The 25,163-nt window shown below is 38.9% G+C and overlaps 1 protein-coding gene across 10 annotated transcripts in view; it reads right to left on the reverse strand.

Annotated features, from left to right (window-relative positions):
- Positions 1-2,963: 2,963 nt before the first annotated feature.
- Positions 2,964-25,163, reverse strand: part of AOX1 (aldehyde oxidase 1) — a 141,932-nt gene continuing 119,732 nt past the window's right edge. For 7 of the 10 annotated variants that reach the window (XM_042445186.1, XM_042445184.1, XM_042445185.1 and 4 more), the window contains 12 exons: positions 23,276-23,362; positions 22,010-22,201; positions 19,112-19,339; positions 16,315-16,410; positions 14,956-15,084; positions 13,612-13,686; positions 11,712-11,764; positions 10,091-10,205; positions 8,938-9,003; positions 7,703-7,891; positions 6,002-6,169; positions 2,964-3,222 (listed from right to left, as the gene is read on the reverse strand). In XM_042445186.1, the coding sequence (XP_042301120.1) occupies positions 3,178-3,222; positions 6,002-6,169; positions 7,703-7,891; positions 8,938-9,003; positions 10,091-10,205; positions 11,712-11,764; positions 13,612-13,686; positions 14,956-15,084; positions 16,315-16,410; positions 19,112-19,339; positions 22,010-22,201; positions 23,276-23,362 (1,443 nt within the window). In that variant the 3' untranslated portion in view covers positions 2,964-3,177. Of the gene's footprint in view, positions 3,223-6,001; positions 6,170-7,702; positions 7,892-8,937; positions 9,030-10,090; positions 10,206-11,711; positions 11,765-13,611; positions 13,687-14,955; positions 15,085-16,314; positions 16,411-19,111; positions 19,340-22,009; positions 22,202-23,275; positions 23,363-25,163 lie in introns of those variants that run through there. The other 3 variants (XM_042445187.1, XR_006101375.1, XR_006101374.1) reach the window with 3 other exon arrangements.

A 25,163-nucleotide genomic window follows, 5' to 3' on the forward strand; every position in this document is an offset into this window, starting at 1 on the left:
AGGGAGAGAAAAAGAGCCAATTACAGTATATACTCCTGCATAAGTCTAGACATTTAGGTCAAAAATTGACCCAAAATCCTGAGTCAACTTATCCACGTGTCAATGTAAATACTGTACTTTAAATCTTATATAAAAAAGGAAACATGCCCCTGGTGAAAAGCAAGAATATAATCTGTCCTGGAAGCATGGACACCCCTTTGCTCTCTCATCCAAATAGCCTCTAGAGTGAGCAGTTACGCCTGCTCGAATTTTGTAAGTTCCTTGGCTATTGTTTTCCTTTGCTTCATCATTTAGATCTTTTGTTACCTGCCCCTAAGTTTTACCCTTGACTTATCCTTGACTTGTACAACATTTGCTTGTTGAATGTCACTGGTCCATGGACCACTGTTTTGAGTAGCACAGCTCTAAATTACAAGGGAAAACCTCAGTAGCACAAAGCAATCTAATCAACAGATAGTCATCTTTCTTCCTCAGTTCATTCCTCTGTCCAGCAGCCCACAGCAGGCAAGTCCAGGACAAACAGGACAATTTCATCTCTTCCTACCTGTTGGTTAAAAATGTTAACGTACTTGCAACATTAAGTTATATACAGTACTTATTGTAGTGATGTTTAGTATTTAGAGGAATTGAAGAATTAATTATGCAAAGAAATGAATAATTGATTCATATTCAACCCCCCCGCACCCCCCCCCACCCCGCAATTCTGTTGTGTGCTTCCCATTCTGCAGCAGTCAAAGAAGTGAAAGCAGGAGCCAGGAAATCTTAATGATGTTAAGATATGGGGCAAGTTATACTAGATGTTGCGGAGTGAGAAACTCAACACATACAGTAATTCTGCTGTATTCAAATCAATTAAGGAATGTGAGTGACAACACAAACTGATATTAAAATACAGTGATGATTGCTGATCTAAAGATAAGCATACTGAGATATTAAGAGCCACTTTGTAAGCAGAATTTTGCTGAAGAGTGCTGAACTTGCACAAACAAGCATTATTACTGAGGAGTTTCATCTTTATGTAGAGCAAAAGGATAATACTATAATATCCTCCATTTAGTTATTTAAGAATACTGTATGTACAGCATGTAGTTTTAAATGTGAAGTATCTGTTAACCTTTTTTTTCCATTAAGTTTGCTTAACAGATACAGAGAATCTTGCAGCCATTTTGATTTACAAGAGTTCTAGTAATTTCCATTCCTGAGTACAACTGTGTCTTCTGCCTCCTTCCAATAAATTTTCCATCATTTCATCACTCATAAATGTGACTGGAAATTCATTTCATACAACAAGACTAATGAAAGGTGTTGCGAAGCTTCTGAAAATAAAACCATTGTCACACAGCCAGAGCACAGTAAAGTGCGAGCCAAGTGATTCACCTTTGGTACAGGTATATCGGAGAAGACATAAAAGAGAAGGTGTAAAACACAGCTTATTACTGGCACACCCATAAGCTTTTTGAATTTCAGTCTGTAATACATCAAAGTTGTGTTGGCAAGGCACATAATCAAACAGTAGACCACATCCCTGCTAATTTAGCAGAAATTAAATATCTCACATGAAGAAATTTTCCAGTTATTGTCTGATGTCATAGAAATAGCACAGGAATCCTTGTTTTTGGTTTTATTATCCTAAGAAATAGCAGCTAGCAGCTTTATTTATATACCATTTCATACCACACTAAGCAGTCTTTAAGTGCTTTACAAAGGGTAAGCTAATTGCCCCCAACAAGCTGGGTATTCATTTTAGTGACCTATGGAAGGATGCCAGGCTGAGTCGACCCTGAGCTCCTGGCTGGTACTGAACTCACAATCTTGTAGTTTATGAGTGAGTGGCTGCAGTACTGGCATTTAGCCACTGTACCACCAGGGCTCCTGATATCTCAATGCACACACTGCCAAAGCTGCAGAACATAATGCATATTAAAAACATGTAAGGGGCACAGTTAAAAAAAATGTTGAGAAAGAGAACAAGCCACATCCTGTAGGTTTTGTCAGTCCACAATGACAACAGACCACTATCCCAGAACAGATTCTTGAGCTATCAGGTACCATTGTACAATATGAAGTTTGATCAAATCCTAAATAAAGCCCAAAGCAAAAGCAACTGATGGTGTATTTGTGATTTATTTCATCATAGCACATCACAGTCAAAGGAAATAAGAGTGCATCTTAATCAATATGAAACTCACAATTCAGGGAAGCACAGTGCCTAGAATCAAGTGGCAAGAAAAAGCTGCCTACAGCAGCTAATCCAAGGAGGTGAGGCCAGAGAAACACCCAGCATTGTGACACCTAAATTTATCCTAAACCAAGTGGAAGAAATTGTTTTGGAGGCAGGCCAACCTTCTGATACTCCAAAGAGTGCCAGTTTCTACAAGCCACCTTTGCTTTTTTTTTTTTTTTGCCTAATTTGTGTGGGAAAGATGTGGAGGTAACGATGATACACTCACTTAAAGTAGCATCTGACTCTATTTGAGGTCCCCTTTGTAAGAAAGGCAAGAGGAGCAGTGGAAACAGATCTCCAGCTGTGAAGGTGCCCAGTTCTTTCCCTATCTCCCATCCATCCTGCCTGCTTTTGGGGGTGGGGGAGTAGGCTTTAAGGAAGGAAGTGTCCTGGGGATCTCCATAAGCGAGACTGGGCTGGGCTTTCCAATCTAGAAGACATTGCTTGGGGTGAGGAAATGAAAATGTGTTGTGATGTGTTTAGTGCTTGCCACTTAGTACTTTCTTTTGTATCTTGTTGTGCCCTGAAGAATCTGAAGAAAATGACTACAAGAGGAAGAAATATGGCTAAGGGTGAGGGAAAAGGTGAGAGGGGAATGTTGGAAATGTTGCAGTGATAAGGAAGTTGGGTACAACTAGAAATCTAGGGAGGAAGGTATCTGATTTTTATATATATATATATATATATATATATATATATATATAGAGAGAGAGAGAGAGAGAGAGAGAGAGAGAGAGAGTACACAACCAGATCATTATATGTCTTTAATTGCTGTAGTTGTCTAGTACAAAATAATTTGACTGGGCTAGGAAATGTATATGCTAACTAATATAAAGCCGACAATGATTGTTTCCCATGAGAAAACAAGTACTGAATTGAAATGAACTGAGTTTCTTAATTAGTCAATGACTGTCTTTGGCTGATGGCATGTTCTCCATGTTTCTGGTTTGAATTCAAAGGGAGATGGCCCATGAAGCAGCGGATTTGTCCTTTGGGATCTAGAAGAATGAAAAAAAAGTCAAAGGAGTGAGTAACTTGGAAGAGGCTGACTGATAGATTGTAAGCCTGAGGGCAGGGAACCATCTGACTAAAAGATTGTATGTACAGCGCTGTGTAAATTTACAGTGCTTTATAAATAAAGGTTAATAATAACAACAATAATAAATCATCTTCAGTTTCTTTGAGACAGACTCAATAACTTCCTGAAGGCAAAGACAAGCAATTGCAACATGCAAGAGATTTAGAACATCATCAAAGAAAGAAGAATACAAGACAGACAATGCTGATGCATGCAGTCTGTGGCAGCTGGGTGCCTTCCTTGGCAATGGGGCAATATGTACTCTGGGTTCAAATCTGTACTTTAAATCATTTATGTAAAATGCTGAACCTCATTCCCCAAACAGAATCAGTACCTCAGGAGGCTCCTTTAGACCCAGAGCAGATTCACCACCCTACTGACATGGAAGCAACCAGCTGCCACTGCATGCAGTAACAACTACTGGTGAAGTTCTCCTGTGGAAACTTCAATAAGTGATCCAGGGTTTGTGTAAGAGACCTGATCATTTCCATGAGAATGGCGCGGGAAGACTGTTCAGTGGATGGATCTCCATCTAAATTACTGGAAATAATGCACAACCAATGAAATAATGCCATCTGGATTCCCACCTAAGGCACTAAAATCTTTTGTTTTAACTGTACAGTACTACAGAATACTTTTTAACCTACTCAGTTTTGGGGCTAAGTACGCTGAAATATATTATTGTAAACTAGCTACAAATTAAGAGAACCAGTATGGTGTAATGGCTTGAGCATTGGACTATGACTCTGGAGACTAGGGTTCAAATCCCTGCTCAGCCATGGAAACCTACTGCAAGCTATACTCTCTCAGCCTCTGAGGGAGGTCCAAAGAAATCTTGCCATGAAAATCCCACAAAAGGTTTGCCTTAGGTTTGTCTAAGCAGGGACGTAGCCAAAGGGGGGGGGGTTCTTGGGGTCCGGACCCCCCTTCCATTAGAAAAATGAATGGTGTGTGCTGCTGTGCCGCCACACCCAAGCCCCATTATAATGGTGGCACCTAGTCTGGACCCCCCCCCCCTTCCTAAAATCCTAGCTACGTCCCTGGTCTAAGTCGGAAATGACTTGAAGGTACACAACAACAACAAAGCTACACAATAACATTAAACACAGATTTAAAAGGAGGACAAAACCACATCCTGTAGCTATTTTAGAGGTGGAATCACTGGAGCTATAGAAGTTGTACTTCTCTGCAGGTGGGAGCCTACATATTTTCACTGTTCTGCCAACCGAAAAGCAGTCAAGAACATATTAACTCATGTGCCCCTCTGGAACATGGAACGTAAAGTCTGACATTATGAGGCATGGCACATGTCTGCCCTTTGACTTAGTTTTTACTTCAGTTTCTTGGATCCTGCAGAATTCACCAGATAATGCAAATTGTAAGGACATGAACTACATATTCAAAGGATGAGAGCACAAGGAAAACAGAACTAATAGTTGGAGTGAGTAAGAGGAGGGAAGATTCTTGGGAGCAGTGATGGCTAGTGACTTCTATTCCAAAGGAGTGGTGAAGTCTGAATGTTAAAGGAGCTAATCAAGATACTGAACCTTTTTTGGATGGGGGGGGGGATATCATCCAGCACTTTGTATAGTTCCTTTGAGGTTCACACTAAAATAGGCTTTCCATCTTACTGATATGGAAGTCATTAGTTGCCCTAAAATTTCTCAGCAGCCCTTGCTGGCACAAACAGTGATGTCCCATGGCACCACTCTGCCCACATCTGTTGCCTGAGGTGGCCATTTCACTCTGCCTAATGGCAAGGATGACTCTTGATACATAGCAAAGTCAATTAAACTATATCTAATAATTGTGCTAACATGGGAATATATCTAGTGCCAGTTCTCTTGCTGAGCCAAAAACTATTCAACCTGCAAGGATATTGTTGATGTATGTTCTGTTGAAATGAAAATTTTTCTCATACAAGCTTCATTTTCCTATAGGCTCAGACCCTGATTGCCTCTTTGCCTTTTGGTGCAACATTGTTTATCAAATGAAAAACTTGTGTGCTCTCTAAATAAGGTTTAAATCACCCAGAGTGCAAATTATCTTGCCTGGAGTCTTGGGCAGCTGAGGGACATCACTTCCCCTTGATCAGTTTTCTCAAGTACTGTATTTTGTGTATCCATGTGCACTACAGAAAATGTTACAGGCACCCCAACTCCCACCCAAACAGGAGTCTTTCTGAGATCCTTGTATTTTCTTATAGAAATTGGATCCTACCAGAATTGTGGCCTTGGCTTCAGAAATCTTTGCATTTATACAGAATTCATGTGTTAGCTTCAAGAGCTCAGTTGCTACAGTATCTGTTTACTTCCCACAAAGTATAGTTTTCTTAGATCTGGAATCAATTCACATCATTTTAAATTAGAAGCTATGTCAGCTATTATGGCTCAGTTATAAACCCAAGCTTAACTGATGGGAATTTTGGAAGACATCAGCATTTGAGAATGTGGCTTAAACCTAAGTTGTTAAGGGCCTCTAAAGATGTTAATGGTTCAGAGGAACTAAAATCTCTGGGTCCTTAACCTACAGAAATACTGAAGCAGTAGCCAAATTTCATTTCATGAAACCTACATAGAATACCCCCTGTGTCAGAAGATTTTAAACCCTCTCCCTCCAGTTTTAATTGCATAAGATTGGCCTCCCCTCACTGGGCAAGGCATCTGAAACACATTTTTGACAGAAACATTTTTTTTTACCATTTCTGTAAAATGATCAGCACAGGCCATCCGAATTCGTTCAGGAGTCAGGGGACTGTTCAGCTCAAAGTCCTCAGATAATGCTCTTTCCTTCCTCACAGCAGCCACTGCATCCCATATTGCAAAAAACACAGAGCACCCCAAGAAAACTGCTGATTCACCAAGCCCCTGTCAGGAACAAACACAGGGACAGTGGAAATCTTTTGGGTTTTAAAGCATGTAAACAAAAGTGAAGCATATTTTAACAAGGTTGGTCGTAGGGTTGTAGACAATGGAGATTATCACACCTGGGCCAATTCAGCAATAACTGCAGTAATGAAAGCTACCGAAACAGTAATGCAAGCGTGCAATTATTGTGACATTACTATATAATATCACAATCGTGTTTCTCACACATCCATGAATGAATCATTAGTATACTGGAAATGATTGATTCGCACATGCACTGTTTCAGCACTATGGTGTATGTCTTGAAATCATGTTTCTGTCCCGCACAGATTAAAAAACAACAAAATAAAATGTATTAGTTCACCTTATTGTTTTAAGCCAGTACAAACAAAACTGTGCCCTATACCTCAAAAGCCTGAGGGAAAGACTCAAAAATAAAGAGGCTTTTAAAAAACAGAGTGAAATGATATGAGGAAGGAAAATGTCTAGAAGATGAGTAGAAAATAGTATAAGCAATAACAAAGGCGAAAGATATGAAAGGAACTCTTCTCTGGGCTCTGATGCTTGGCTAGGATGTGAACTGATGAACCAAGATGGTGGCTGCATGAAAACTCTTTGATTTGATGACACCAGCTATCTTTTCTGACTGTTCGAGGTGGTAATAGGATGAAAACTACTTTTTTTGGATTCCTCCTCTCACCAATCCAGAGAATAAGTGTTCTGTTGGTGTTAATGCCCACCTCACTACTCAACAGTTTCCGTTCCTGATCTTGCTTAGTTTGTCTTGGCAGTGGTTGTTATGTTTCCACAACTGTCAGATTACCAGTTCTGGACTAGTATATAGTAGTCTCATGTACAGCAGTTATTAATTGTACACAGCCTGAGCCACAGGTTAGGAAACTGCTTGTAGAATGGTCAACCTGTTCCTAGGGAGAGCTAGTATGGCAACAGTGAGGTTAAAATCCAGTTGCCGCACAACTAAACTGAAAATCCCAGAAACTATAATCATGTGGGTGAAGGGATGTATGAGAATTTTGTTCAGCACAAAATTCACAAAAAGAATGGGGGAAAAACTTTGAGATTTTTTTAAAAAAATCATATGAATCATAAGTAGGAGAAATCAAAATGGATTCATCCCATCCGTAATCTCAATCCATGTACATCTAAATGCTGTTTAGTTTTAATGGCACTTATGCATAAACCACTTTGGGATGCCTTACAGCTCTACAGCAAGAAGATATGCAGACTTTGAAACACTGTGAATTGATTCGTTTAATCCTGCTCGTTCACCCACCCACCCACCCACCCTGATAAATCTGAGGGGTTTACTACAATAATTCTTTTCACCAGAATTTTGAAAAGTTACTCTTTAGGACTGCAACTTCCAAAATTCACCACAAACTTGGCTACTGACTATGTTGGTTGCAGAATTCTGGGAGTCTTGGTCCAAAATGTAACCTTTTCAAGCTCTGTTTCTCAATAAGGTTTTAACAAAACTAAGGCGGAACTGCACTTTGGTTTTGACATTCTTACCTTTGATGAATAGATTGCTGTTGTCTTTTGGGAAGGTGACAGCAAGGATACACTAAACTGTTCTGGGATGTCACAAACTGCTGGGATTTTATACTGATCTGGGCCTCGTGTATAGAGGACTCCTTCAGGTGAGTATTTGAGTTCCTCTTTTGTGTAAAGCCCAAGACCCTGAACAAAGGCACCTTCAATCTGGCAACAGAAAGAATTTACAGTGAGATTTCCAGATAGTTTAGCTGGGCAGTACTCTGAAACCAATGATAGTTTTTAATGTAGTTGTTTTATGGTTAGCATTAAACATACAAAACATAACATTAAAAGCTAAAAAAATTAGAGTGTTATACTACAGAACTGCAAAACACCTGTATATTTTGCATATTTATTGTGTTCAAACATCATTTATACATGGTTTACTAGGCCTAGTTTATTGAGGTACACAGAAGGACAATGGAAAGGGTTGTTGAGTATGTATGTATGTGTCTATATGTGTGTGAGTACACACACACATATAATATAACTTCCAACATTCTATAACATGATGAAATAATACTTGGCTAAATTGGTTTAGTGAGGGATTATTAATCCTATAATAATCTATTAATTGCATAATGACTAATAAAAAGTACCATCCAGGATGCTAAAAATAAGCACAGTACCAAAACCTAACAATATAAAATCAGGTAATATGAAACTATTGTCTAAGATGGTAAAACTAAGGGACAATCCAGATTGCCCCAAAGGGAAAGGCTGGAGGTGACTAGTTTCTCTCTGGAGGGATGCTGCAGAAGCCAAACTGCACGACGTCCCTTTGGACCAAAAAGAACCTGGGTACCTTTTGATGCACTGGGACAACATCACCTCTGTGCGCACTGGTGACAGGCAAGGATGCAAACGTGGCACCCAGCAGTGTGGACTGGTGTTGTGCTTGTGAGCCATGTATGGATGGTGCCACGTAAAGATGGTGCCATCCATATGTATTAGGGTTCCAGAGCATGCAGTTGCCATGTGCTTTAGAACCTTAATTTCGACACCGGCACGGTGCTTTCGGCCCATCTGTTTTGGGCCTAAGAGAAGGAAGACAAAGAACAGAAATATTTGTGAAAACATGGCATTAAATCTAGCATCATGAGCAAGAGATCTGGGAGATGTTATTTCAAAGTACATACCAATCTATTGTGCAGGCTTAACTACAGTTTAATCACAGAAACAAGTATGAGAAGCAATGCTTAAGGACGTACCTGACCTATATCCACTGCAGGATTGATACTGCATCCAATGTCCATAACAATATCTGTTCTGATGTTCTGTCAATGAAGTGCAAATTGCATGACTGTATTAAATTAGAGGGAATTGAAGCAAAGGAACATTAATAATACATTTATGATCCATATATTTAATGGACATACTTCTTACTGAGCCCTTTGGTCTACCTGGCTCTGTGCCAGCTTAAAGAACAGTGAACTAGACCTTATTTCCTCACTTAGAATAATGATTCACTAATTTCTCACTTATATGTTGCTTAAATTATCCTTAGCCACAACTTCACACACTGGACCAGCCAAAGAGCAAATGGCACCCCTCCCCATCTAAGTTGAGATCTGATGCAAGAAAAGGAGCCTCTCCTCTCTAATAGAGGCAGTTCCTAGAACATGTTACCCAACAGTCGTAGTGAAGGTCCTGACCTGGCTTGAATCATGGGTCATTAAAGCCCATCCTGTCCATAAAAATATTATAATGAAGTAAATGTCTAACAATTTTTTGCTCTTTCAGGACACCCAAAGTCTGCTGCCAGCACTAGTGCACCAGTGGAAGGCAGAGGGAAGAATGGATTCCCATATGAACCCAGTTTATCTGATTTATGCACCATTATCTTGCAACCACTTCTGATGTGCATCAAGGACATTTCAACCCAAACAACATTTCACATGGAGTAGAGGCCCCTCTCCATCTCTTGCTAGGACACTTAACAGTTTGCTATAATTAAACCACATCTGGTTCTGCAACTGCAGAGAAAAGCTAGGAACTAAGAAAGGTGTAAGTGGCTGAGCACTGTAAAAGGAGTGTAAAATGGTTGCAGCCCATCTGGCATGGCAACACTTCAAAGATTTCAAAGACTGTTGAGGTGGTACTTGGAAGAAAACACTGAACTCAATTGTCATAACAAGCAAGTTATTTGCACCTTGCTCTTCCTTCACAATCAGTGGAAGATTTCTACCCCATTTTTAAAGCTCTGTACCTTGTAGAAGCCAAGAGGATTTATCCATATCCAGAGCAAACAGATGGTAGCCGGCACACTATAGAATTCAGACCACAAGACAGTCTTGAACAAGTCATACAGACTTAGCGGTACTTGCTTTCTACTCCTCTTAAGAGTTGCTATATACCAGTTACCTTATGATCTCCTGTCAGACAGTCTATTTCAACTTCCGTGCAGGCAGCTCCATAAACAAAATATTCAAATGGATGGCCTTCCGCTTTCTCCCAGTCTATGTTCGCTTCATAACCTCTGGAAGAAGCAAGAAAAAGTACGGTACATGTGTTAAAAATACAGAATGCTAGTTTCTGTGGGAATGACAATAAATAGGCAAAGAAAACAAAAACTCTAAAAGAATAAGTTTGAACATCACTTGGTACAAAAAATATAGTAAATATGTTTTGTTATTGTAAATATATTGTAGATATATTTTGTTATTTTATTGTGGTAGCAATATAGATCAGTGGGCTCAACATAGACTGGAATCAACCCACTGATCTATCTAATGGGCAAAAGAACAACAAGGGTTGCTCTCTCCCAATGTTTTAACAACAGTGAATAAAATTGCTATTGTACTTGCTATTGCTATTGGCTAATTTTGTGCTAGTTGCTTAACTCCTAGCGTTATCACCCTTACCTGTAAAATGGGAGTATTAATTGTTTGCTGTGGACCAAGGTTTTGTGCAGATCTATTAGCCACACTGAGATTTTTTGTGTTGGAAAACTTGATCTACTATGACTTAACTGTTGATCTGGACTTGTATATTCCATGTGTCTGTCATGGGATGCAATATCTAATTAACTTTACTGGCATGATACCTCAGCACTATTTTGCATCTGGTTTTGATAGGTGTAACTTGGAGTCCCAAGGTGTTGGGGAGGGGACTGAGAACACAAAGTAGATCCCACAAACTTGAAGTCTGCCCAGACTTGCATCATGGTATTTATAAACAACATGACAGCTCTATGGGTCAGACCAATTATTCTTTAAGGTTAGCATTCCACTGCCAGCAATGAACAGGTAAATGTGTCAGGGAAGCCCACAAAGGAAAAAGCTTTTCCCTGTTGCTTTTCTTCAGTAGTTGCTGTTCTGGTCAAGAATGCTTCAGTTCCATCTGGCTATCTGGTTCAATTCCCCGCTCAGCCATGGAAACCCACTGGGTGAGCTTAGGCAAGTTACACACTCTCAGCCCCAGGAAACACCTTTAATAGGTTTGCCTTAGAGTTGCCATAAGTCAGAAATGACAAGAAGGCACACAGCAAGAACAGCAGCAGCAGCATTTCTATGTGAGAGAACGGTGTGCTAACCTTTGGATTGAAAAGGGTTCCACAACAGTGACACATGCGACATCCTTCTCATTTTATAATCTTCCTCAATGAAATTTAATTTGGCACTGCTATTAACAAAAACCTGGCCAGTGTGCCTTAGAAGCCTCTTTGAACAGTGCAGGAGATGCTATAGGAAAGAACTACAAAAAGCTTGAATCCCCCTTCCTTTACTCCAGTGGGATGCTCTTCTATATTTGAGTCCTTTGTGTGATGAGAAAGAGTCTTTCTGTTTACCGTAGGAGCACTCTACATCCATTTTCTCCACCACAATATGCCCTTATTCTTCATGTTTAAAATTGAAAAGCACATATAATCATTCAAAACATACATTATCTAAGAATATTTATTATCTAGCTCAGTTAACATGTTCTGTCATGTGCAGCAATAATTCTTTCTGGGTCTTCACTTCGTAATGTTAATCTGTCGTACCTGAAGTAACCTGTAGCAGACAGACTAATACTCTGCTCGAAAGCTTCTTTAGCCTATAAAAAAGTGTGTATGGTAAGGTTAATACCTTCTAAAAATCATATTATATAACAATGCTAATACCTGTATGACTGTGCAAAAATTAAAGAAAGAATTTTGCCTCTAGCACATATCTATATCTCACTCCACAGAAATGCAAAAAAGGAACGACAAACTTCTAGGTGGGTCTTTTTGTGCAGTATAAATTACCAGAGCAATCCTATTCATGTTTACTCAGAGGTAAGACCCACAGAAAGAAGGGGAAAAGAAAAGAAAAGAGAAATTCTAGGAGAAAAATGCCACATGATGAAATGTCAACTGTCACATGTAATGTCTGGCCATGAGAAAGAAGCCTCAGGTGAAAGTCTCAGCTATTCTGAAGGGTGTTTCCACAGATGCCAAATTACTGATTGTTGCAATTAACACACAAATTGCTAGTAAGTTTCCAAGAAATAGTAAAGTTTTCCATTCATTTTCTTAAAGGCTACACATTTGTGTAGCATATCTCAGAGCAGAGCTCATTCTGATTAGTCCACAAGTTACAGTAAACAGAATAACTTCCTGATTTTGGCAAATCTCACAATTAGATAGGGAGCTAATATATTTGGGATCTGCCATCTTATTTTTAGCACCCGTTTCAGGTTTTTCACCAATAAAAATGTCTGAATGACTGATTTTTTAAAAATAAAAATTGGAAACAACTAATCAAGGTATTTGTGAAGGCAAGGCTGCTGCCAACTGTACATTGAGAACTGACTCTTCTATCTGTAGCTCATGCTACTGGATGAAATGGAACACTAGATACCTCCTCCACATTTTGTGGCTGTCTACCAGAAGTGGCTTACTTACTCTCGCACTATCAAGAGGCAGTATATCGCTGTACACAGATAAACTGATAGAAACAAGATTGTGTTTGTGTGTGTGTGTATGTTTGCATGTGCACATCAAAGGAAACAATATATATGTTCAGTACTGTATGGGAGACCGACATGGCATTTGCTGCCTGCTGAGGAATGGAAGGCCTATCAGGCAGCCAGTTGTTGGAAATGCTAGGATAAGTTGCTAAAATTTGGGCGTGATATACCTTTTTTTTCAGGCCAGGAGGTGATGAGACCCATCCCCCCAGCTAATATCCAAAGACAAGTATGCTTGCCATATATTTGTCTCACCTGAGACTTTGGCCATCACTATATTTTGTGGCAGAGAGTTACGTACATTCTACCGAGGTAAAAATACAAAATGGCTATGACAGGCAACAAGGTTTCATGCTCCAGAAAGGAAGCAATGAATGGAGGAAGTACATAATGCTACTACACCTGGTCTTCACTGCTTTGTGATAGCCAAGCAATTGGGAGGGTTACATCTGCACAGGGACATTACTGGATTGCTTAGTACAATTAGGGCAAGGAGAGGACTCAGTGGTACAGTTTGGTGACTTTCATGGAAATCTGAAGCTATTGTCTAAAAGTTCAGATCATACTGATATGCATAATGGGGAGAGGTAGATTGAAGTAGCCTTTTAAACTTCCCAGAAAACTCAATTTATAATACCTACATATTTTAAATAAGTTAAGTGACACCAGTATACATATGCTACTTTGATTAAACTGAACATATGGAGACCAGCCTCCACACTCTCCCTCTATGTCTGAAAGGAGCTGTGGAAAGGAGCACATGGAAAAAATTAAGATCATAGTTCTTGGAAAGAAAGCAATACCTTTCATATCACTGGAAACCAAACATATTGCATACATCCAGGTATACAAACAGCTAATATAAGCTAAAATAATATGTCCCTAGTACCATTTAAGTTTCAGTTGCCATTATTGTTAACCATTCATTTTAAAGTCAGGTGGTCACTTACCCATTCCTTCCAGGTGCCCTGAGGGTTCTGACTAATTATGGGTTCCAGATGTTTCAGAAGGGTCTGGCATGCATCCTGATGAAATTAGGAAAAACACAGAGAGAAGAAAAGGAAAATCTCTGTGTAAAACATTGGAAAGATTCTTCTACTTCGGTTATACTGCTGGGCTATTAACAACATTACTGAAATCAAATATATAGCTGTTTCAGTCTGTAGAATCAGTATATGGAAAGATCTTGCAGCACCTTTGAGACTAATTGAAAGAAAGCACACTGCCAACTTCTTTCTTTCAACAAGTCTTAAAGGTGCTACAAGATCTCTCTCCATACTGATTACTGCAATCAGTACATACTAATCCACGACACTGGTCAGAATTGGGAAAAGTAATTTAAATTTTTTTTCCAAACTCCGTTACCTTAGCAGACTATCTAGACTTTCTATCAATTGAACAGTAGTCCTGAAACATCCCCTTTGTCTTAAGTTCCCAATTCTCAACCCAAAATGAGAAGGACTATTAATTAAACCTCACTAAAGTGTCTTCCTCTATTCTACACAAGGCCTATTAAATTTATGCTCCTAGAATGAGGCCTACATAGTTTTTCAAAAACTTTCAATTTTATATCTTCTCACCTAAACAAAATTAACACAATTGCTCAACATATCAACTCAGATATATTAGATCAAGAGAAAATATATCTCAATGATTCTGCTTTTATATTTTCTGTATTTTCTATTGTATATATTTTATTCTATATTTTATATTTTCTAATCTTACAAACACTTATCTAAAAGTAAAGGCCCACTTTCACCAGTTTCAAAACTGAGTTGAAGACTATATTGTTCAGGAAAGCGTTCCCAAGCATTGTGTGATTGTTTTTCTGACTATTATCTCATATTTGACTTGATGTTTGATGTTTTTTAACTTGTTGCCTGCTTATTTTATCTAATTCTATCTTGTATTATTATCTATTGTTTTATATGTATTTTGTTATTATCCTGTAGGATGTACCGGTACATCTTTGGCAGGTTTCATTTTTATATATTTTATTGATTTATGTACAGCGCTGTGTAAATCTACAGCGCTATATAAATAAAGTATAATAATAATAATAATAATAATAACAATAACTGAAATCACAAAGGATTTCTCCCCAAACCTCTATTCGTGAAGTCAAGGGTGTTTCAATGTGAAACCCTTATATACCATTTTCTATGCTTCGCTTTCAGAAGAAAGGTACAGTAATCACCCCTATCCAACAGAAGCCACCCCCTTTGTGAATACATTGCAATAGGCTAGGACCTAGCGACCCTGTCTAGAGCTAGAATATTGTTATCACACTTTACCTTCACTGCCATTCCATTGACATCAGTCCCCTGAGAGCCTACTGAACCGCATGCATTAGGAACAGTTGTTGTACTTGTTTCACAGAAGTGAATATTTGACATTGGCATTTTTAATTCTCTGCTAGCAACCTAGGATGAGAAACAAATACTTATTTATGTATTGGATTTATTTCCCACCTTTCTCCCAAAATGGGATTCAAGGTGGCCGACAATAATTTTAAAAGGATACAAGTAAAACATTACAGGTAATTACAAAAGTTAAAAAACATTAAATAATACTAATATTAAAACATAACAATTAAAAATACAACATAGTTATATAGTCATGCTTTCTTTTAAGCACAGCAACTTGAATTTTCATCAGAGGAAGAATGTTAACATCCCAAATGTCTGCTTGTAGAAGTAGCATTCAGAAACTCATTCAACAGTTGCTGTTGCTTAGGATCCTTCCACTTTCAAGAACTGAATCAGAGGTTAGTCACATTAGAAGGGATGCTGTTGACTCTGGAGAAATGTAGCTCAGTTTTAGTCCCTTTACAATGGCCACCATTCATGACTATACAAAAGTTAAGCCTGTTCCCTCCAGTACATATCATGAGTTGATGTGTACTAAGAGATCTTTTGCATCTTAAACAGGGTAAAAGTTAAATACAGAACAAATCCAGCTGAGGCTTTTAAGACTCCAGTGCTCTGCCTCATTTACTTAATTTGGTGCCTGTGTGTGAGACAATGATATTGTCATCTTGTAAGAAAACCTGATGTGAAAAAGAGAGAATAGTAGCACAGTCCTTTTTAATTGCTAAGATGAGGACCACTGCCTCTGGAAAAGACCATACACCAAGAGTTGCCAGGAGGGGTTCCTTCTTTTGCAGTGCTATGGAGTGCGTAGGCTGTTAAAATAAGTAAAATGCTAAAACAGGCCATCATTTTTGGGGTGAGTATAAAATGTGCTCTCACAGCCTCTATGATTCTAAGAAATCTAATTTAAGAAGAAGAAAAAAGTGGAATTAAGGAGATATGCTCTAAGAGCACTTTAAAATGTAGCTCCCTGTCTACGGATGACTAATAATAGTTTATGGTTCAATTGAAAAGGATTTCTATATCACCCTTATTTGCCATCTTAGATCCTTAAAATAAGCTTAAGATTTTAAGTAAGTAAATAAATAAAATAAATCTTATTGGGCTAAATCAAAGTGAGTCCCAACTAGAGTAGAGCCACTGAATGAATGGGACTTACTAAATTAGCATTTATGTAACTCCCATTGTTTCCACAGGCTTACTCTACTTGGGAGAAACAATTATATTTAAAGCATTAATATGAGTTCACACATACAATAATGGGCACATGACTCCTAGTACCTGGATCATTTTGGTGTGCAGTCCTTGTCCCATTTCTACACCTCCATATGTCAGGAGCAGAGACCCATCTGTATATAAATGAACCAGAGCAGCAGCCTAGAAAACAGCAATAACAATGAGACTTTGACTGTGTGCTGCAAATGAACAGAAGTATTTCTGGACAAATTACTTTTATAAACCTAGAATTAGATTTGGTTTCTTTAAATAAATAACTAAAAACCAAGTATTATAAAACAAGACTGCTGGGCTGGGATAGGTTTAATGCACCACAGCAGTATAGCCTAGGGCTGGCCCTAGCACTAGGAAGAGTGAGAAAGCTACCTCAGGCAGTGTACTCCAGGGCATGAGGATAAAGTTATGTGTACCATGTGGCCTTCCCTGGCTGTACCCCTTATACTAGCCTGCTGCCCTCCTGTTGTAGACTCTGTCAATGTTCAACATCAACAATGATGAACTAAGCTTAAACTGTGGATCTTTACAGCTCTTGCACAAGGAACTGGGAAGTGGGAAGGAGGATCCTCACCTTCACCTCAAGCCCCCCCAGCATAGTGTTAGCACTCAATTTTTCTAACACAACATGAATGTCACTGCTATGATACGAAGGCATAGCCATATTAGTTTGGAAAATGAGAATGCAAAGGGATCTTGCAGCACCTTTGAGACTCACTGAAAGAAGTTGGGAACATGAGCTTTCATAGACTTGAGCCCACTTCCTCAGATGCATAATTCTGAGGAAGCAGGCTCAAGTCTACAAAAGCTCATGCTATCAACTTCTATCTTTCAGTCAGTCTCAAAGGTCCCTTTGCATACTGGTATGAAAGTCATTTTATAGAAAACATTAAGAAAAAGCAGAGTCAGGATTGTCTTGAGGGGAACGATAGCACCTGATAGAAATCTTTATGCCCGCTCAAAGATCAGCCCTAAACTGTCCACTTCATTTTTTAAAATATTTACTTATTAAATTATATTATTTATATCCCATTCTATATTACAAGATCTCAGGGTGATTTAAAATAAAATTTAATTTGTTTGAACAATGTAAAAATTGAAAAGGTAAAAAAGGTCAAATGTTCTAAAAGCATATTACATCCAACATGCCAAAGTAATTTAAGACCATGTATGCACACAATGATATGATGTTATGCCTGTAAAAGAGGTGACAAAAATAGATGCTTTTCCATTGGCATTAATGGAGCAGCACTGCTGACGTCTTCCTCTAAACCGCACCAACTTCTAGAGCAGGGGTAGGCAACCCTTTTGAGCCGGGGGCCGGGTTGCTGTCCCTCAGACAACTGGGGGGCCAAAGCCAAAAAATTAATAATTAAATAATTTTTTAAAAAATTAAATAAATAAATAAACCGGGAGAAACGTAGGACAAAATTTTCAAATGGAGGGCACTTTTTAAATAAAAAATGGAGGACATGTGAAAAAAATTTGCTGATTTTTAAAAAAATGTTAAGATAAATGCATGTTTCTGAGGCTTCTATAGACAATTGCCCCACCATGCCCCTCGTGCGAGACGCCAAAGGCCCCGGTGGCAATCGGCTGCAGGACCGGGCTGGGGCTGGTCCCAAGGCCTTGCCGGGCCGCATCCGGCCCGTGGGCCGCAGGTTGCCTACCCCTGTTCTAGAGTCACAACACAGGATAAGATTCTGTAATTCTGCTGTCAATCACAACATCACCCACCAGGAATACAGAAAACAACATTGAGGGCCACCTGTTTGCCACCTTGCAAGTGAAAACAATTTTCATGCATCAAGGCAGTTGGCTTCAGGGGAATCTTCTGCTCTGTCCCCTTCACTAGAGAACTATGGCCTGTTACAGACAGCCAAAATAAAGCTGCTTCGAGTCACAGTGGAGGTATGGTGTTTCAATGATGCATGCGTCTTAAGAGTCCAGAAGCCACACCAAAGCCACGCTCCAGTCCTTAGGGCTGGAGCATGGCTTTGGTGCGACTTCTGGACTCTTAGGATGCATGCAACATTGAAACACCATACCTCCACTGTGACTCGAAGCAGCTTTATTTTGGCTGTCTGTAACAGGCCCATGGGACACATAAGAGAGAGCTATAGGAAGAAAACATTCTGCAAAAACGTTATCAGCTCAGAGGAGAAACAAAACAAAACCAACAGCACAAAGAAGGAAAGGCAAGAGTCTAACAGCAAGCTGATTTGCAGTAAGCCTCACCAGAAATCTCAGCTCCATGTTTGCAAAAGGAGGAGAAGGAAGGGATCCGATACAGGTTAGTGGTGTTCTACAACATTTATTATAATTATTAAAAGATGTAGTATATTTAACAGAATTATCAGAATAAATTTCATTTAAGATTAATTTAATCTGAATATGGTTCTGTTGTAGCTGTTTAGCTTTGGTCACCTGGTTCCTGTCTACCTCTCTGTTGGGGTGGTAATCATGATGCTCTCCAGATACTGTGAGACTGCAGCTCCCAGCAGTAACCAGAGTAGCCAGTGGTGAGGAATACTAGGAGATGCAGTCTAGAGGGCAACATAATTCCCACTCCTGGTCTTTATTATTGCATGTGTAGTTTTTTTGATATGACCTTTTGGTTCTGAAAAGAAATAAACATGATTGGCTATGTCCATGCACAATCCACACAAGGGATGTTCCTCAGTCATCAGAACAAGCAACAAGCTATGTGAGGTTGCCACCTTTTTGTTCTAGTCTGTACATTTCAACTTGTTGTGGGACAGATGTAGAGACATATGCAGCACGAGTAAGCAGTGATATACAAACTGGGATATGTGATCAGTACTTCTGCAGACATTTCCAAACTGACCTGGCCAAGGAAACGTGTCCAAAACCCAACTGGGTACTTCAAGGGAATAATGGCAATGCCTTTTTTCTTCCAATAATTTTTCCTGTTGAATTCATCCACAGTTTGTTTTCTGGTGTGATATGCAGACTTTTCCATGCACTCATTCCAGCACCTGTGAAGGTTCTCCGGATGGAGCTCTTGTTTATAAGATGTGAGTTCATTTTCTTTGTACATGTTTATTTCTCTGATCTGGAATAAAAAGAGTTAGACTAAACATAGTTTCACATCTGCAGTGGTTTTTTAAAACAAAATAATAAAAATACAAAATGTATCACGATTTCTAAATTATATCGCATAATGTAATTTACAAATCACAACCTAATAATAAAATGCACAAAACAGTGGTTAATTATCAGATATGAATACAGTCTACACATTAAAACTAGTTTTTGCAAAATTTCATTTGTGAAGCAGATGAACATTTTTTATTTGGCAATAAATGAATAAAAATAAATTGTCCTTATGGTTATCCCTGCTTGAGGTTCTCATTTGCAATGAGTGTTGAGAGCATGTTGACATAAAAGGGGATCCACATTACTTCCACTTATTTCTGTGGTCTCCAGAGCTCCCCCAGTGCCACAGCCCTTACTGCATTTTTTGTTCCAAATATAGAGAATCACATACCTCTAAGCCTCAAAGAGCAGTTACTCTATTCTAAAGCAAAACATGAAACCTTTGCTTCACTGGAAATGCCATTTTAAAAGTTAAAAAACAACAAACCTGAAGTGTGCTTCTAGTTGCCTCCATTAAAAACAAAACCTCTCCATATATTTGTGATGAATGAGGGCTGTATGGAGTCCCAAAGTCCCATGGAGTCTCAAAGTTGGTTGCTGAACCAATTAAGTTGCTCTATATACATAATGTTAAATTCTTCATCATTTTTTCTAAGATTGAAATTTGACAGAATCATAGAGTTCGAAGACAGAGGGCCTACTGATGATATCTTACTCCTATATGATATGTTTTGGTTTTCTATGAAGTTGTAATTTATTTATTACTTATGTATCCTATCTTTCCACAAAATATACCCTGAGCCTAGCATAAAGCAAGGTCTGCATAGGAATTTACAGACACATGGAGAAATAATATAAGAAAATAGTTTTAGATGAAGATGCTAAAACACACACACACACATTATATATTGGGCACCTAAAATGGTGAAGGGTCTGGAATCCATGTCCTATGACTTAGGGATGTTTAGCCTGCAGAAGAGAAGGTTAAGAGGTGATATGATAGCCCTGTTTAAATATCTGAAGAGATGTCACATTGAGGAAGGAGCAAGCTTGTTTTTTGCTGCTCCAGCAAGTAGGACCCGGAATAATGGAGGCAAGCTCCAGGAAAAGAGATTCCCACCTCAACATTAGGAAGAACTTCCTACATCCCAAACTGTTTAAATATCATTACAAACACTTTGAATTCAGAACAGAAACATAATAGCAGAGGCCAAAAACACACTGCAGGAATGATCCAGTTTGACACCACTTTAACTGCCCTGGCTCAATGTGAGGGAATTCTGGGAACTGTAGCTTGTGGTGGTACGAGAGCTCTATGAGAAAGGACGCTAAATGACTCACAAACTACAGTTCCCAGAATTCCCTAACATTGAGCGAAGTGATGTCAAATTAGATTATTTCTGCAATGTGTTTTGGCCCTCAGTTTTCTTCATAGAGTAGAGTGCATTGTTGTTGTTATTTGCCTTCAAATAGTTAAGTAGTCTAATCAGGAGGTTATCACTCCATGGATTACTGTTGTAGATTTCTCATGGTATATCCTAGTTATTAAGGGACAGAGCCTTCCCACCTGGTGGGACTCCTATGGCCCTCCCTTTTCTAACCAATTAACTACCAACTAGTTGTCATTCAATACAATACTCCCAAAGAATAGGCAGTTGTTAAATTGTTAATGGTAATGTAGCCAATCCTGGAAGAAATATCAAATATTGCCCTATTTCTCCATAAGATAGTTTGAATTAAAAGCCTCAGATCACATTCCTCTGGACAATGCTAATCTCTTACAAGACTTTGAGAATAAAGTAGGTTTGTTTTCTGCTGTTCCAGAGAACAGGTCCCGGAACAATGGATTCAATCTAAAGGAAAAGAGATTCCACCTAAACATTAAGAGGAACGCCCTGACATTAAGAGCTGTTTGACAGTGAAGGACACTCCCTCAGAGTGTAATGGCGTCTCCTTCTTTGGAGGTCTTTAAACAGAGGCTGGATGGGTATCTATTGGAAGTGCTTTGATTATGAGTTCCTGCATGGCAGAATGGGGTTGGACTGGATGGCCTTTTTGGTCTCTTCCAACTCTATGATTCTATGATTTCCTAGATTATGTTTCAGGAAAAGTAAGAATCCTCAAGTTTGTGACAACTTTCTGACCAGGCTATTCTTAATCTTGGGTCTCCAAAAGATGGCCCCTTTCCTCATGAGACTTTCTCCAAAGGCTTCTTCCTCCAGGCAGTGCACAAGGCTTTACTCTGGACCTCATATCCATCTTTCATGCTCCCACACCATGTCCAAGAAATCCCTTTGCAACAATGTATATACAGTGGTACCCCGGGATACGAATGCGCCGGGTTACGAATTTTTCGGGATACGAAAAAATCCCATAGGGATTTATTGCTTCGGCTTACGAAGGTTTCTTCGGGTTACGAAAAAACCGCGGCGCTATTTTCCGCCACCGGAGGGCAGCAGAGAGCTATTTTTCCATTAGCGCCTATGGGAATTCGGCTTACGAAGGTATTTCGGGTTACGAAATTAACCGCGGAACGAATTAATTTCGTAACCCGGGGTACCACTGTATTTTTTAATTAACTCCTATAATTTTCAGAATCATGCCTCCCTCTGCTCCCCCACAATACCTGGTCTGGTGATAAACCACATCTTGCTGCAACACGTGTTATCCAGCTCTCTGTAACCAATCCTGCTTGTGGGAAACCAAAGCCTCGGAAAGCAGTGTTGGATGGCATGTTTGTCTTGCAGGCACAGGCAGAAGACCAGACATTTGGTATCTTGTAAGCATTCTCCATTTTTAGCAGCATTGACTCTGTAACCTTCATTATGGAAGCATAAAAAGCTAACTTCAGAACAATCCATCTTCTAATCACAGAAATAATTCCACACTTCTGTCTCAAGCAACTTCATTTATTCTAAAGTTGTTTTTGTCACATGTACGATGAGAAATGGGATAGACAGTACAGTACTACTACTATTAAACATTTTGCTATGGTAAGATTCACAAAAATGAAAATAGGGAGGAAGCAAAGAAAAGGAGTGAATAGAAAGAAATGTGCAGGGGCATCAAAGAGTCAAGACTGGAATTAAGACCTTGATTCTGTGTGTCAAAATCAATGGAAGTAAATTCTGAGTCTGCAAAAAAATAATATTATTTTGGATGACAAGTCCCAGAATACTGCTAGACAAATTTTAAGACTTGTAGGCCAAATTTATTTTTTCCAAGTGTTGACTTTAAGTCTAATGGCTTTTATATTAATGCTTTAATCAAAATTCTAATGTGTGGAATGAGTAGCAAGAGTGTGTCAATTGAACTAGTTATACCTCCAGTGTCAGTAAATGCTTCACTCTATATTCAGATGAATATGTGAATGGGGACCCTGTGGGCAGAGATGCATCCATAAGACCCATGTAACTGCTTCAGATCCATTTCATGTAGCTAGTGCTCATTTTGGGAAATGCATGTCGTCAAAATCTCCAAGTTCATTAATATTCATCTGTATCAGGCCAGCATAACACAAATATATACCAATGTATTTATGTCCAACCCCACAGTTGCACAACCTTCTGTACAACAGGCTTTGAGCTTAGTATTACTCAAAAGTTCAAATAGCTCCTCATCCACCAAGCAAAAAGAGCTAACTCTCTCTTTCTCTCTGTGGTATAACTGGCAGTACATCTGAGAAACTGATTACTTGAACAACTATTTTTACATAATAATAGTGTCCACACAACATTCTTGCCCATATATATGTATATTACACAGCTTTTTGGCAAGTTGGTTTTACTATTGCCAGGTTGGTTTTACTACTCCCCAGTCATCATGGCCACTGTGTTCATGAGGAGGTTTCTTTTGCTTGCTTTTCCCCATCATGTAACTTGAAAACACTCACCAGTACTGAATCATCAACGGTACATCCTCCATTAATGTATGCATCAAAATATATGGCCAATATTTTGCCATTATTCATGAAGCCAACCTGAAACACAAGTCACTTTTGAGTACTTTTTATAAAGCTAACATTTTAACCTGCTTTCTAAATTGCAGTATATGTAGAATGCAGAGGATATGCATCTTGCAAACCACAACAATATGTAATGTTAATAATAATAATAATAAGGTTTGGTTTTAATTTTAATATACCGCTATTCCAAAGATCATAGTGGTGAACAGCAAGTAAGCTAATTTGCCCCCAACAGTCTGGGTACTCATTTTAGCGACCTCGGAAGGATGCAAGCCTGAGTCGAGCTTGGGCCCTTTTGCTGGTCTTGAACTCGCAACCTTGTGGTTTTGAGTAAATGGTTGCAGTACAGGCATTTAACCGCTGTGCCACCAATAACAAAAGAAAAGGAAGATCGTATGGGTTCAGAATATATTTTATAGACCTTGAATTAAGACTGGGGGCGGGGGGAGTGCATAACTTTGAAAAGGGCTGCCCTAATGATTTCCCTTCAAACCAGAAATAACACCCCACACAGGGACCTGGATGCTCACTCTCAGTGTGCCATTAGGCTCTTGTGTTGTACTGTTTGGGAGAATTATGAAATAAATGAGAAATTGGTTTCTGGTCAGAACAAAACGTTCAGTGACAAGAGCTGAGAAGATGTTTGGGCTATCATTTCATACTTACTTTCCACCCAGAAGGCTAACAGCCACATCAGAAATGGACAATTTCAGGGGCAGTGACACAATGACTCTCACCCTACAGTCCATTGGAGCTATGCCTTACCATTGCCACACTATTACATTCCAGTGGTTTAGAAACAAAAAGAGCATTTTTTCCTTTAAGGAAAAAAAATGCAAACCTGGTGAATCTGTTTCACCACTGCTTTTTCTTAAAGGGAAACAGTTTTAATAATAAAAAAAATGAAGAGGAGGAGGTAGAAGAGGTTGTCATGTTCTGTTTCACTTATGAAAGGATCACTTTCTTTTTTAAAAAATGGCAAGAAAATATAAGGTTTCCTTCTCCTCCTCATCAACATCAACAAAATCTTTTCTATATAACAAGAAGATTCTTTGGAAGGAAGCAAGAAAATAAATTGCTACCACCATCACCACCAATTGCTACAGGGTGACTGGAAGAAAACAAGGCAATGACTTATTGCCACTATTGATACAGTTACTACCTAGGCAAACTTATTGTAAATGCCTCCATTTATCTTCTTTAAATCTGTATTTATATGTAAATCCTGTGGATTAAAAAAACAAAATTACTTAAAAGAGGTCTCAGGAAGCCACAAATAGTTTTCAGTTGATTACTTCTTTTTGGCTAAGATCAGATGTGTGTAGTTGATCACTTCCAGGATAAATGAAATATTGAATAAGCACATTTAGAAACTGCTCAGAGCAACCAAGGGCTGCGTAGCAGTACTTCTACTGACACTTTATTGATTGAAATCTATTGATTTTAACCAGAGTTTGAATTTATTCTGTGGGAATCAGTGGGACTTCAAAATACTCAACTTTTGTAGTCCCATACCCCTTAATTCATGACTGCTTTACTAATTTAGTACGTGAGGTAACTGTTGTTAAAAAATTGTTTAGCATTAATTATGATAACAGCAGTTTGGGCAGCAACAACTGGATATCAGAGCATCAGTCTTAATGGTTGAATTAATACGCACAACACCATTTCAAACTCTCAGAAGAACATGTGTATGTGATTGTAGGCTTGTGATCCAGCAACAATCACATGGAAGGGTGAACTGGAGAACCTGCTGCTCCCTGTCAAGGCATATAAATACAGACTCATCTTTGGTCTATCAACTCAAACAATAATA

This window comes from Sceloporus undulatus, chromosome 1 (assembly GCF_019175285.1).
Source record: "Sceloporus undulatus isolate JIND9_A2432 ecotype Alabama chromosome 1, SceUnd_v1.1, whole genome shotgun sequence".
NCBI classification, from domain to species: Eukaryota; Metazoa; Chordata; class Lepidosauria; order Squamata; family Phrynosomatidae; genus Sceloporus; species Sceloporus undulatus.